Source organism: Entelurus aequoreus, linkage group LG08 (genome assembly GCF_033978785.1).
Source record: "Entelurus aequoreus isolate RoL-2023_Sb linkage group LG08, RoL_Eaeq_v1.1, whole genome shotgun sequence".
Classification (NCBI taxonomy): domain Eukaryota; kingdom Metazoa; phylum Chordata; class Actinopteri; order Syngnathiformes; family Syngnathidae; genus Entelurus; species Entelurus aequoreus.
Window position 1 is genome coordinate 41,439,645 of NC_084738.1, and position 14,962 is coordinate 41,454,606.

Consider the following 14,962-nt stretch of genomic DNA (forward strand, 5'->3'; position numbering starts at 1 on the left):
CAGAGCTTTTTTGTATTGGATTCAATGGGCTCCGAATACTTCCGCTTCAACCGTTGACGTCACGCGCAAACGTCATCATATCGAAACGTTTTCAGCCGGAAGTTTGCCGGGAAATTTAAAATTGCACTTTATAAGTTAACCAGGCCGTATTGGCATGTGTTGCAATGTTAAGATTTCATCATTGATATATAAACTATCAGACTGCGTGGTCGGTAGTAGTGGGTTTCAGTAGGCCTTTAAGGGGTCAAAATTAAGCTGACAAAATTGGCACTTCATTGTTCTGCACCGAAAAACAATGTCTACACATATAATTCCCTACATTATAGATGCAGTAGTAATTTTGGGATTGTTTACTGGTGAGTTGCAGCACATTTTTTATCTCCAAAATGGGGGCGGATCTGCATGAAAAAAGGTAAGGTAATTTTGTAATATGCGTCCTCTTCTATTGATGTTTTATTTAATTGTGCCTAAGAAAATGCTGAAAGAACATAAATATTATTAAGGTATTTATTTATTAAATACATACCTTATTTGCCTTCAAGATGAATTCAGCTTTACAAGGGCGGGGACACAGCGGTGTGCAAGGTTTAAAAATTATAATGAAAATTATTAAAATGTTATAGTAAGCTTATGCAAATAATCATGACAGGCATACACTGACGATAAGAAAACACAGACTTTGGTGTCAATACATTGTCATATTTATATTTTGCTCAAAATGTTGACCACAAACAAAGTCCTGCTTTCAGACCAATGTCATATACTTAAACAAAGCAGAAGTAAACCAAATAAAAATATTAGCCTGGCATTGTTTCTTTAAAAGCAAAGCTCGACTTTTATTTTGGTAAAATTAGTATTTTCGCACAAGCACGACCTGAAATTACGACAATCTGGTAAACTTAAACAATTTTTGATGGTTAATTACTTGTTAATACAATTAAATATTTCATAAAATGTTAAACAAAAGTCAAAAAGTTGTTGGTCAAATTTGCAATTTGCAATAGTTTTGACCTTTCTCGGCCACCGTAGCGCATACAGGAAAAACTGCATACAAAAAAATTCTGGATTTTCCAGAGAGCGTGAAAACATTTCTCTCTCACACAAATATTCGTCAGTAATACGTTCTACGTGCTTGTTGGAATCATCGTGGGGGATTAAACACACTCGGTGTGTAATTTGAGTTTTATCACGCCGTCCAATCTCCTTCCAATTAAGCGGCGCAGTGGGGTTCCTGCAGCAGGAATATAGCACTCGCGGAGGCGGTGCTTGCTCCCTCCCCACTTCCGTGCCATCTATCGCCCTTTCTCCGCCCTCCGGGGAGAAGCGCATCCATTCAGCGAGCGCCTCTTCCTCCTGCCTCCGCCGCCGCTGTGTTCAATCACAATTAGGTGTGACTGATACTGCTCATGCCGCACGGACGCCGGCTCGTTTTGCTTAGACGTCGGACTTTACTGGACGTGCTTGTGGATTTTTAGTCGACTGGCTGCTTTTTAAGGACGGGGCGGAACTGAGCGAGTGAAAGGAAGTGGAAAAAATGTACAGGCGGCACACTGGCTTGCGATGTGGACCGACTGGACTCAACCTCGATGTTTACTTTTGGATGTCCCTCTGAATGAATGAATGAGTGTGTGTGTGTGTGTGTGTGAGTGGGTGTGTGTGTGGTTTTAGGGTCACCTGCTCTGGATGTGGCGCCGGTCCACCAACCATCTCATCTCGGTGGGGGGAAAAGTGCTTGGGTTTGCTGATTCCAGGTGCCTTGAACGCATCATGAGCAAAGATAGTTAAAGAAGAGTGATGGAAGTGATGCTGCTTGTATAGGGACATTTTAAAACACACGCACGCACACACACACACACACACACCTGCTATAGAGGAGAAGGTGAGGGGTCACAGAAGGGAGACATCAACGACACTGGCCTGGACTTGTTGGAAGCCATCGTCGTGGCAACCCACTGAGAGGCTACAGACATTAATGCCACTGAGCTCTTTTCATCACCAAGAAGCACCCCCATTTTTACAGGGTGAGTACTGTACGCACACACACACTCACACACACACACACACACACACATGTCAAAACACTAGGCACCTCTTCAAAGATGACAAAGTTCAGTTGATTGACAGCTATCAATTCAACAAGCTAAGAGTGCAAGCAAAGTATTCATATCTCTTCCTGTGTATTATTAATTGTGATTGTATCGCATGGTCGGGAGACTTTTTCTTTTTCTTTAAAATACATTTCACAAATGAAGTTGTACAGCAGGCCTATACTCACCTGGCAGTACAGCGCTCCTGTCCTATAGAGCAGGGTCCCCAACCACCGGTCCGGGCACCGGTACCGGTCCGTGACTCATTTGCTACCGGGCCGCACAGAGACATTTAATAATTTATAACCGACCGCATTTTCTCCTACTTAGTTTTCGCCAGTCCCACCAGACACACCAATAAGCTTGTTCATAGATGTTTTATAAAACTCCTGATAGGAAGTCGCCATTTGCTATATTTGTACATCTTCGTTACATGGGACAATGCACATTAACAAACATATACAATGTAAACGTGGCGAATTGTAGCCAAAAGCTTGGTTCTATCTGCAGTCTGCGGCAGGTTGATGACCTAAGATCAGGGCGGATCAGGAACAAAGTGACCATAGTAGTTAAAGTGCATAAGGCAGATGGAGAAGTGTTAAATTGTTGCATATAATACTTGTGCTGAAGGAAGGAAATACACATCTCCTTTGGCCTAGTAAGTTACAGTGCTGGTAGTATTGCACATAGTATTACACAAGTAGTTAGCAGTAACAGATGTATTTACACGTGGAAAATTGGACCAAAAAAAGCTAACAGTGTATCTACGTATGTCATATTGCACAAAATAAAAATAAAGTAACTTTTAGAATGGAAATAGAAATCCACAGAAATCTATTGGATCAAATGGCAAGTATTTCTAGCTTTATTATATATATCCATGCTCTTGTCCTTAAATGTGATGTATCACCTATAACCCATTAGATACTAAAGCCAAAAAAAACTACTACTACTACTACTAGCAAAAATGAGTGGAGAGCTTTTTTGCAAAGGGAAAAGGCCAGGGGCTCCCACTAATTCAACGTTATGGTGAATTTTTTTATGTATTAATTTTTCATGCACTTATTTGCTATACTTATCTGGCACACGTGGAAGGCCGGTCCGTGAAAATAATGCCTACATTAAACCGGTCCCCGGTGCAAAAAAGGTTGGGAACCCCTGCTATAGAGCACATTTGTCAAACTCAAGGCCCAGGGACCAAATCTGGCCCGGCACATTGTTTTTTGCGGCCCGCAAAAGCCTGGAAATGATGTGCAATAATGAAGCACTTCATCTTTCTTACTTAAACTTATTTGTTCTTTCAATTTAGACCAAAAAAGTGCATGTATTTTAAATTTGAGAACCTTCTGACCATGCAAAAAACATTACATTAACACAGGGGTGTTCAAAATGCGGCCCGCAGCTCCAGTGTTGTTGGTTCGAAGCATATCGTTGAATAAAAAAATTAACAGTAAAAATGTAAAAAAAAAAAAAACAGCAAAAATTAGTGATGGAAAAAAAAGCAAAATTAAAAAGAATGGTAAACTGAGGCGTGTCCAAACTTCTTCCACCAATATTGAAAAGTGAAAATTTGCGGGATCCATTTATAGGATGTTTGTTTTGGTTTTTTTCATAAAAGAGAAAAAGGACATTGTATATCCAGTAGAGATGTCCGATAATATCGTCAGTCCGATATTATAGGCTGATAAATGCTTTAAAATGTAATATCGGAAATTATCGGTATCGGTTTCAGAAAGTAAAATGTATAACTTTTTAAAACGGCGCTGTGTACATGGACGTAGGGAGAAGTACAGAGGGCCAATAAACCTTAAAGGCACTGCCTTTGCATGCTGGCCCAATCACATAATATATACAGCTTTTCACACACACAAGTGAATGCAAGGCATACTTGGTCAACAGCCAGACAGTTCACACTGAGGGTGTCCGTATAAACAACTTTAACACTGTTACAAATATGAGCCACACTGTGAACCCACACCAAACAAGAATGACAAACACCTTTCGGGAGAACATCCGCACCGTAACACAACATAAACACAACAGAACAAATACCCAGAACCCCTTGCAGCACTAACTCTTCCGGGACGCTACAATATACACCCCCCGGCTACCACCTACCCTCCCCCCAACTCAACCCCGCCCACCTCAACCTCCTCATGCTCTCTCGGTGAGATCATGTCCCAAATTCCAAGCTGCTGTTTTGAGGCATGTTAAAAAAAATAATGCACTTTGTGACTTCAATAATAAATATGGCAGTGCCATGTTGGCATTTTTTTCCATGACTTGAGTTGATTTATTTTGGAAAACCTTGTGACATGGTTTAATGCATCCAGCGGGGCATCACAACAAAACTAGGCATAATGTGTTAATTCCACGACTGTATATATCGGTATCGGTTGATATCAGAATCGGTAATTAAGAGTGATATCGGATATCGGCAAAAAAGCCATTATCGGACATCTCTAATATCCAGTATTTAAAGAAAACAGTTAGGGTCAGCTTTGATGTATTTGACAGTGTATTTTTAGTTATTAATATCAAAATGTCAGCGTTTTCTCATAAGGTTTTTTTTCTTTTTCACGTTTTAACTGTAGTTTTATTTTTCCTGTGTAATAATTGATAATAGTACACTTCGTGTGGTTTTTAAATATATGTAATGTCTGTTTTCAACATTTTCTTTACAAAATACAAAAATATATCAAAATGGCCCCCGTATACTTTGACTTTTTAGCATGTTGGAAAAAGTTGCAGCACCCCTACATTAACATATATTCCAAACAGTTTTTGTTACAATAAAATGTTTGTTACTCTGACTTATGATTTCAAAAGCAAGTATGTTATCCATCAATTGTACGTACGAAAAAAAAAATCTAATCCATTGGGAATTTTGCAATAACATAGTGAGGCGATTATACACTATAATTCTTATATATTCACTGTAACAAGCGGCCCTCTGAGGGCAGCCATAACTGCAATGTGGCTCCTAATGAACACGAGTTTGACACCCCTGCTATAGAGGATCTTTGACTAGCTTCAACATATCCCTAATGTTTTAATTTACATCTTTATATTTTCCAATTTCACAAGGGAAAACATGTAGATGGCTACATTAAACACGCGGATAAGGAAAACACATGCTTTAGCCACTAAATGTATTTTCCTCTCTTAAAATATCTCTAACAGGTTTTACTTTACAGTGATTAAAAATTTGAAGACCACACTCTTATTTAGTTTTCTGTAAATGTCCTGTCTTTGAACTTTCATAAAAACATAACATTTTTTTCCTGTATTGTAGGAACAGGTGTTTTTTTTTTTATTGCGTTGGATAGTGTACTGGTGGAAAGAACAGAAAGCCTATCCTAAGTTAGTTGCACTTTACTGTACTGACTTCAAAGCTTAAAGCTTCTGTAAAAAGTCACTATTGCAGGTATTTTGTGATAGAGGGTGTTTGGAAAAAAAACGTTCTCTTGTGGAAAAACTTGAGTAATAATTTCAGTTTCCTACAACCAAATTGTTTGTGTAATCACAAATGTCAGTGTTCATTAGGGGGAAAACATCTCACAATTAGAAGTTGCACTTTTTAAGCTATTTCTTGCCATGCCAATTTCCGCATGTGCGTTTTAAATTGTTACCCAAGCCAAACGTGAGTCAAATAGTTCTCTTTGATACCCTGAGTTTCATTTTGCTCAATTAATAATTCATGCAAGGAAATGCCATGTTTGGTGAGAGATGAGAGCGTTCAAAATACTTTGGAATATTTAAATCCCCCCTCCTTACAAATATGAATAACAAAACAGAAAGGCTCCTTTAGGATTACTCTGGCATTTCCACATGAACTTGAATGTCTCACTATTAAAATACATCATTATTATTAGTTAGTGGCGCTAAAATATGAGTTAGGTATTCACGTTCTTTCACATCACAATTATTGAGAGATAAATGCTCCTGCATGAACAAGATAAACCACATGAACCTTATTGCTCCTCATCAATATCTTCTGTCTTTCAAACTGTCAAGTGCATGCCAAAGCAACAGATGGCGCTGTGACCTCTTACCATAAAAACGTTTGAAGCCAACCACCAGCCGGAATAAATCTATTCATCCATCCCAAAATATTTGGACAATTTGATTAGTTTGTACAACGTAGAACTAATACAAGTTAAAGCTAGCATGATACTGCCTGGTTTGTTAGAAATGGACTTGTGGTGGCATTCTTGTAAATTAAGTTTTTATTGTAAAATTTTAACTTTTTTGCTCATGAATTATGACCTTTTTGGTATTCAAATGTTGTTAAATTATGCCTTATTTTTCTTTTAAAATTGGGACATCGTCATGTAAAAGTTTGACTTTTTTCATTGTAAAAATTGACTTTCATCGTGAAATTGCAGCATTTTTCTTGTAGAATAGCAGCATTTCTTCTTGTAAAATTGCAGATTTTTTCTTGTAAAATTATGATTTTTTTCTGTAAAACCGCACATTTATTTTCAAAAATAATTATTTTTTTAAAATTTTCAATTAGGCCTTTTTTTCTTATAAAATATATTTGTTTTCTGGTAAAATTATGACCTTCAGTATCAAAATTGCTAATTAGTTTTCCAATTACAATTCTTTTCTTGTAAGATTACGACTTTTCTTTATATAGTTGCGACTTTTTTGTCATAAAGTTGAACCTTTTTTTTTTTTTCTTGTAAGTTAATTCTATTGTAAAAATTCAAAAATGTTCTACGTCTACTTCTTTTCATAATTTTTTACCTGTGTCATTGTTACCTTTGTCTATTTTGGTTCCCAAAATTCCGTTTTTAGTGATCTAAAACTAATTTTACATGTCGACTAAAGAGTAAAGCCCATAAAAGAATGAACAGTAATGAAAAAAGAAGTCAATTCTACTCAGGCACTGTAATTGGATGCTAGATTGTGCCGCTCCTCGTGTAGTCAGCTTACGTTCTCCGACAAAAACATTTTTCAGCCTTTGAGAATGTTCTAAAACAAAAGAAAGATGTTATAGTATATCGTCAGTGAGCCATGATTTATTATGCCACCATTGCTTAATGTTTTTACCACGGGAAAACAATATATTTTATGTGCCCAAACTGTAATTGACGGCAACACAATCTGACCTCTTGCCGTCCCCAGTTGACTTCCAACTTGAATGCACTCCAATCAGGAAATAACACGTGGGATCTAAAATATTATATGCAAAAAAAAGTCCCATCAATTAATCATTGTAACAGCTTGTGGCTGAGCAGCATCCATGCTGACATTTAGGGCAGCAAAGGGCAACCGTGATGAGATGTGCGCTTTTCATTTGTCACATAGGATGATGGCATTAAAAATATGAGATGTTTGACGCAGAAAATTGCTTTAAAGTCCCCCCAAAAAGTCAAGTATAAATAAAATTATCATTAATCAATTAGTGCACCAATGATTTATAGTGTAAAATCGATTTTACAGTTCAAAATATAATATATGATCTAAAGCTAATACTTAAGAATGAAACAAAAACTAAAGAGTATAAGAACATATAATACATTGATTGCATCTAGACATAGGCATTAGTAAAAAATTATATTTTTATGTATTTTATATATTTTAACATGTTTTATATGTTCATGCATTGAATTTATTATATTCAATTTATAACCTAAAAAATAAAATATCATTAAACATCATAACCAAAACTTTATTTTTTCAATTACATTAATGTATCAAAAAGAGTTTGACAAAGTTTAATTACTGTATTTTCTTTTTGATTTATCAGAAAAAATTTGAGATATTTTTTAACTTTTTCTTCAAAATAATTTTCTTAAAAAATGGTGTGCATGTGGAAATGAGTGAATGAAGTTGGATTTTCATTTGATCAACATTAATTATTTTTTACATGAAGTATTGTAGTATTTTGTCACAATGGTTTCCTTCAATTGTGGAGTTTAGTTGTTACTCACAATGCAACTAATACCAGGGTTTTCTTTGAGCTAATGATTGCTAGCAAGCAGCTTTGTGTTACATTGCATTAAAACCATAGACCTACAGCATAAATGATATTGTAATATATTAATATAGTATAATAGTGTACTTGTATGACTTTGTGTGCCTCGTAGCTGCATGGACACATCGTCAAAGTCGTGGCTCCCACATCAGGGTCAGTTTGGGTTGGGTGGTCAAGTGGAGGTGTGCTGTAGTGGACCTGGCGTTTTGACCCCAAGTGAGTGTGTTCCAGCCAGCACACACACACACACACACACACATCGATACTCACACAGCTCCACGTGGACCTGACCTCCCTTCTCTGTTCAGTCTTGTACCTCGGCCAATATACAATATACATCTATATATATTTTAGTGTGGGCTTGTCTGTGTTTTCGTGTGTTTGTGTGTGTGCTGCTACTTGTCTACAGTTTTTGCTTCATCAGGATTTTTGTATGCAATGTTTGTTTTAGATTTTGGTGAGCATCCCCACACTAACGAATCCATAGAAATAATATCCACATTAAATTTATCATAATAAAGAAAATAATGTTTCAGTTTCAGTGCATCCAGAAAGTACTTGCAGCGCTTTACTCTTTCCACATTTTATGTTATAGCCTTATTCCAAAATGTAATAAATTCAACAGAATCAACCCACCCACTAATTTAATCAGAAAAGGCATTTTTTTATATCAATATTTTTAATCAGACTTTTTTTTGTCTGCAAAGATTTCACTCCTCTGATATAGCCTGTACTAAAAAAATGTGCTCCAGCTGTTTGAGTAACCAGCACAATAGTACCAGTATACCGATATTAAAAAGAAAAACTCTACAGACTGACACTTTGTTCTTTTTGTTTGTGTCTAAAAAAACATGTTGTTCCTGACATAATCATTAAACTTCTTTTGTGTTGGTACACATCATTTAACAGTACTTCAAATTCAAACTGCACATTAATGTATTTTCCTTCAATATAAGAAACAAAATTAGTGTTTTAAAACTCCACAATGTGGGTTGCCGTTTGCCAAAGCACAGGTGAGAAGCACTGATGTACACAATTAAAGAATACAAATAATTTACCATTTGAAAGTGTTGCTAAATTACTAAATGTTAACTTGAAATAAAAGTCTTACAGTATTCACTACACCAATTATACTTTGTTTACTGCAGAATGTTTGTGACGACAAGCAAATAAACAAAATAGCTTTGAGAGGAAAACAAACCTACTGAAAAAGAAGCAAAATCGTGGGCCTAAAACCATGTACAAACCATAGCGTGGGTTACCTGTACGTCTAGTAAAACACACACACATTATTAATTAGGGCTGGGCGATATGGACGAAAAAGTATATCTGGATATATTTTTAATTAAACTCTATATTCGATATATATCTCGATATATTTTTTGGTGTAAGTATACATATAAAGATATTCATTTTTGAGTGATATTCACTGGAATTTAACTGAATGACAACTGTACTTTAAACAGTCAGTGGCACTTATATTTACTCAGTCAAGATGGGTAGTAACAGCAGAGAAAAGAAACTGTTTAAGTAGTACAGAATTACATAACATAAATACAATTGAAAAATATTATTTCTACATAAAATAACATAGCTGTGCAAATAATACAACATGTATCAAACTCAGATAAAAAATACATTTGCAGACAGGCACTTTGTGATTTCCCTTCCTCGTTCAATGACCCGCCCTATCTTGCCTCTGATTGGCCTGTCCCTAACCAATCGTGACTCATCATAGTAAACAACCAACCAATCATGGATGTTCTTATACATGCAAGCACGTCTTGGAAGTAGGAAGGGGAGGGGTTCAGTAGCCCATGGAGGGGGAGCGGGGGAGAACAAGGAAAAAAAAAAAAAGTGGCGTTAGGTAATTTTAACGTGAAATAAATTATATCGATATTCCGATATTTTCTTAATTCATATCTTTTTTAAAAATATATCGATATCTCTTACAAACTCTATTTATCGCCCAGCCCTAATATAATATATATATATATATATATATATATATATATATATATATATATATATATATATATATAATCAACAAAATAAGAGTTGTCAGCTGTTAGCACATATTACCTTGATCAAACATGGTGGAAATGTCTGTTACAAGATGCTGAAGTTGTAAACAGTAGGAATGTGGTACTCTGGATAATCCTGCGTGGGACAATCTGCTTCAATAAAAAAAAGTGATATTAATCGAGGTTGGATGATCTGATAAAAATAATAGTGATCTTTTTTTTCTTTTTTTACCATATAGTCCAGCCCTCATTTTGTACAATACATTTTTGATGTGCCTTAGGTAGTAATTACAGCCTCAAGTCTTTTTGAATATGATGACACAAGCTTGGCACACCTATCTTTGGGCAGTTTCGCCTATTCCTCTTTGGCCATTCCTTTTTGCAGAACCTCTCAAGCTTCATCAGGTTGGATGAAAAGCATTGGTTTTCATCCAGGATGTCTGCACATTGCTGCATTCATCTTTCCCTCTATCCTGACTAGTCTCCCAGTTCCTGCCGCTGAAAAACATCCCCACAGCATGATGCTGCCACCACCATGCTTCACTGTAGGGATGGTATTGACCTGGTGATGAGCGGTGCCTGGTTTCTGACAAACATGACGGCTGCCATTCACGCCATAGAGTTCAATCTTTGTCTAATCAGACCAGAGAATTTTGTTTCTCATGGTCTGAAAGTATTTCAGGTGCATTTTGGCAAACCTTTTACGAATAAATGGCTTCTGTGTGGCCACTATACCATACAGGTCTGATTGATGGATTGCTGCAAATATGATTGTTCTTCCTGAAGGTTCTCCTCTCTCCACAGAGAAATGCTGGAGCTCTGACAGAGTGACCATCGGGTTCTTGGTCAATTCCCTGGCTAGACTAAGATGAATGTAGCAATGTACAGACAGCCTAGATAAAAACCAACACTTCCCATCCAATCTGATGAAGCTTAAAGGCCTACTGAAATGAAATTTTCTTATTTAAACGGGGATAGCAGATCCATTCTATGTGTCATACTTGATCATTTCGCGATATTGCCATATTTTTGCTGAAAGGATTTAGTAGAGAACATCGACGATAAAGTTCGCAACTTTTGGTCGCTGATAAAAAAAGCCTTGCCTGTACCGGAAGTAGCGTGACGTCGCAGGTTGAAGGGCTCCTCACATTCCCCCATTGTTTACACCAGCAGCGAGAGCGATTCGGATAGAGAAAGCGACGATTACCCCATTAATTTGAGCGAGGATGAAAGATTTGTGGATGAGGAACGTAAGAGTGAAGGACTACAGTGCAGTGCAGGACTTTCTTTTTTCGCTCTGACCGTAACTTAGGTAAAAGGGCTCATTGGATTCCACACTTTCTCCTTTTCCTATTGTGGATCACGGATTTGTATTTTAAACCACCTCGGATACTATATCCTCTTGAAAATGAGAGTCGAGAACGCAAAATGGACATTCACAGTGACTTTTATCTCCACGACAATACATCGGTGAAGCACTTTAGCTACGGAGCTAACATGATAGCATCGGGCTTAACTGCAGATAGAAACAAAAGAAATAAGCCCCTGACTGGAAGGATAGACAGAAGATCAACAATACTATTAAACCCTGGACCTGTAACTACACGGTTAAAGGCCTACTGAAACCCACTACTACCGACCACGCAGTCTGATAGTTTATATATCAATGATGAAATCTTAACATTGCAACACATGCCAATACGGCCGGGTTAACTTATAAAGTGCAATTTTAAATTTCCCGCTAAACTTCCGGTTCAAAGCGCCTTTGGAGGATGACGTATGCGCGTGACGTCGAGAGATCCACGGAAGTGTTTGGACCATATTGGACACAATACACAGAGCTCTGTTTTCTTCGACAAAATTCCACAGTATTCTGGACATCTGTGTTGGTGAATCTTTTGCAATGGAGGCTGCATAGAAGAACGTTGTTGGTGGGATCGCATAGAAGAACGTTGTAGGTGGGATCGGTGTATGCGGCTGGCTGTAGCAACACAACAAGGAGGACTTTGACTTGGATAGCAGACGCGCTAGCGGCAAACTCACCTTGACTTCCTACGTCTCCGGGCCGCCCACCGCATCGTCAAACGCTGGAACGCAGGTGAGCACGGGTGTTGATGAGCTGAAGAGGGCTGGCTGGCGTAGGTGGAGCGCTAATATTTTTATCATAGCTCTGACGAGGTCCCGTTAAGTTAGCGTCGTTAGCAACAGCATTGCTAGGCTTCGACAGGCGTCGAATACACATTAACCGTGTATTTACATGTCCAGTGTTTGGTTCGGTGTCTCCTGATAGTAGTAGTATTGATCTTCTGTCTATCCTTCCAGTCAGGGGTTTATTTCTTTTGTTTCTATCTGCATTTGAGAACGATGCTATCACGTTAGCTCAGTAGCTAAGTGTGTCACCGATGTATTGTCGTGGAGATAAAAGTCACTCTGAATGTCCATTTCGCGTGCTCGACTCATTTTCAAGAGGATATAGTATCCGAGGTGGTTTAAAATACAAATCCGTGATCCACAATAGAAAAAGGAGAGAGTGTGGAATCCAATGAGCCAGCTTGTACCTATGTTACGGTCAGAGCGAAAAAAGATACGTCCGGCACTGCCTCTAGTTCTTCACTCTAACGTGCCTCATCCACGAATCGTTCATCCTCGCTCAAATTAATGGGGTAATCGTCACTTTCTCGCTCCTAATATCTCTCGCTCCATTGTAAACAACGGGGAATTGTGAGCAGCACTACCGCTTGTGACGTCATGCTACTTCCGGTAGGGGCAAGGTTTTTTTTATCAGTGAGCAAAAGTTGCAAACTTTATTGTCGATTTTCTCTACTAAATCCTTTCAGCAAAAATATGGCAATATCGCAAAATGAACAAATATGACACATAGAATGGATCTGATATTCCCGTTTAAACAAAAAAAAATCATTTCAGTAGGCCTTTAATGCTTTCCAGCCTGGCGAAGCTTAACAATGCTGTTGCTAACGACGCCATTGAAGCTAACTTAGCTACGGGACCTCACAGAGCTATGCTAAAAACATTAGCTATCCACCTACGCCAGCCCTCATCTGCTCATCAACACCCGTGCTCACCTGCGTTCCAGCGATCGACGGCGCGACGAAGGACTTCACCCGATCATCGATGCGGTCGGCGGCTAGCGTCGGATAGCGCGTCTGCTATCCAACTCAGTCCTCCTGGTTGTGTTGCTGCAGCCAGCCGCTAATACACTGATCCCATCCATCCATCCATCCATTTTCTACCGCTTGTCCCTTTTTGGGGTCGCGGGGGGTCGCTGGAGCCTATCTCAGCTGCATTCGAGCGGAAGGCGGGGTACACCCTGGACAAGTCGCCACCTCATCACAGGGCCAACACAGATAGACAGACAACATTCACACTCACATTCACACACTAGGGCCAATTTAGTGTTGCCAATCAACCTATCCCCAGGTGCATGTCTTTGGATCACACCGATCTCACCTACAGCTTTCTTCTTTGCAGTCTCCATTGTTCATTAAACAAATTGCAAAAGATTCACCAACACAGATGTCCAGAATACTGTGGAATTTTGCGATGAAAACAGAGCTGTTTGTATTGAGATACGATGTGTCCCAATACTTCCGCTTCAACCATTGACGTCACGCGCAAACGTCATCATATCTATACGTTTTCAACTGGAAGTTTCCCGGGAAATTTAAAATTGCACTTTATAAGTTAACCCGGCCGTAATGGCATGTGTTGCAATGTTAAGATGTCATCATTGATATATAAACTATCAGACTGCATGGACGGTAGTAGTGGGTTTCAGTAGGCCTTTAAAGGAACTGCACTTTTTTAAAATTGTATTTTACATTTCATTCACAATCCTTATGGGAGACAAGAAGACAAAAGTTAGGTTTTTTTGCATTCTAACTTGTATGAATCAGCTTGTTCTATAGCAATGCAGCTAATTAGAGCAATTCATCGTGCTTTTAAATCACTTTAAAAATGCATCCAAATACCGCCAACAATACTTAATTTATGTTCCGTAACCTGTGTAATAACAATAGGCAACATTGTTATTGTAAGAGCGAACACTGAGGAACTGTTCTGCTAGCATAGAAACACATCACCGTGCTACGGCATTAGTCGTAAGCTAGCTTCTGCGTCAACAGCTGAATGGCTTTTGAAATTATAATGGACAACACACTGCGATAGGACAACAATCTGTACTGACTGAAAAACATGAACAATCATATTACAGTATTATATATAAGTATTAGCCCACATTTCATATTTTGTTTGTACACAGCTAGCCCTGACAGTGGATGAACTGTAGTTGTACGGTAATGTGCTGCATGTATCAAGATCAATAATATAGTGACTTACTTGATGGACAATTGTCTGTTTGGTCAAGCTGGCTGGGTATGTTTCCAGTTGATTTGGGTAAGCAAAACTAATTTATTTCAAATGTGGAACTTTGCCAAAGTTCCACATTTGCAGCATGACCAAGTCAAGCCGACCTTACTCTCTCAGGCATGTGATTTTTCCGTCTAAAGTCGGAATTCCGTCTTTTTTAATCTCGGGGAAAAAAAAAAAAAAGATCTCCCGTTTTTCCGTTTTTTTTTCCGACCCTAAATCAAGATTCGAGACATTTATATTACGCCGTAGTTTATTGGTCGATATGTTCCTTGTGACCAATCAGGACATCTGTTATGAATGATGACGTTAACAACATCATTCATAATGGTTATTACCGCCATTTTCCATATGTAAACGATGTCGGTTCTCGAGAGAAAGGACGCTTTACGAGTAAAAGAAATTGATAAACATGTCAAAAATAATTTTCGATGGGACTTGATGGAAAGGGAAATCATTGATATTGTTGGGAAGAAGGA

General features: G+C 38.1%; 1 protein-coding gene across 3 annotated transcripts in view; it reads left to right on the forward strand.

Moving 5' to 3' along the window:
• Positions 1-1,344: 1,344 nt before the first annotated feature.
• LOC133655898 (ras/Rap GTPase-activating protein SynGAP-like) overlaps positions 1,345-14,962 on the forward strand; it is a 72,920-nt gene continuing 59,302 nt past the window's right edge. For 2 of the 3 annotated variants that reach the window (XM_062056503.1, XM_062056506.1), the window contains exons 1-2: positions 1,345-2,021; positions 8,186-8,289. In XM_062056503.1, the coding sequence (XP_061912487.1) occupies positions 8,190-8,289 (100 nt within the window). In that variant the 5' untranslated portion in view covers positions 1,345-2,021; positions 8,186-8,189. The remainder of the gene's footprint in view (positions 2,022-8,185; positions 8,290-14,962) is intronic. The other variant, XM_062056507.1, reaches the window with a different exon arrangement.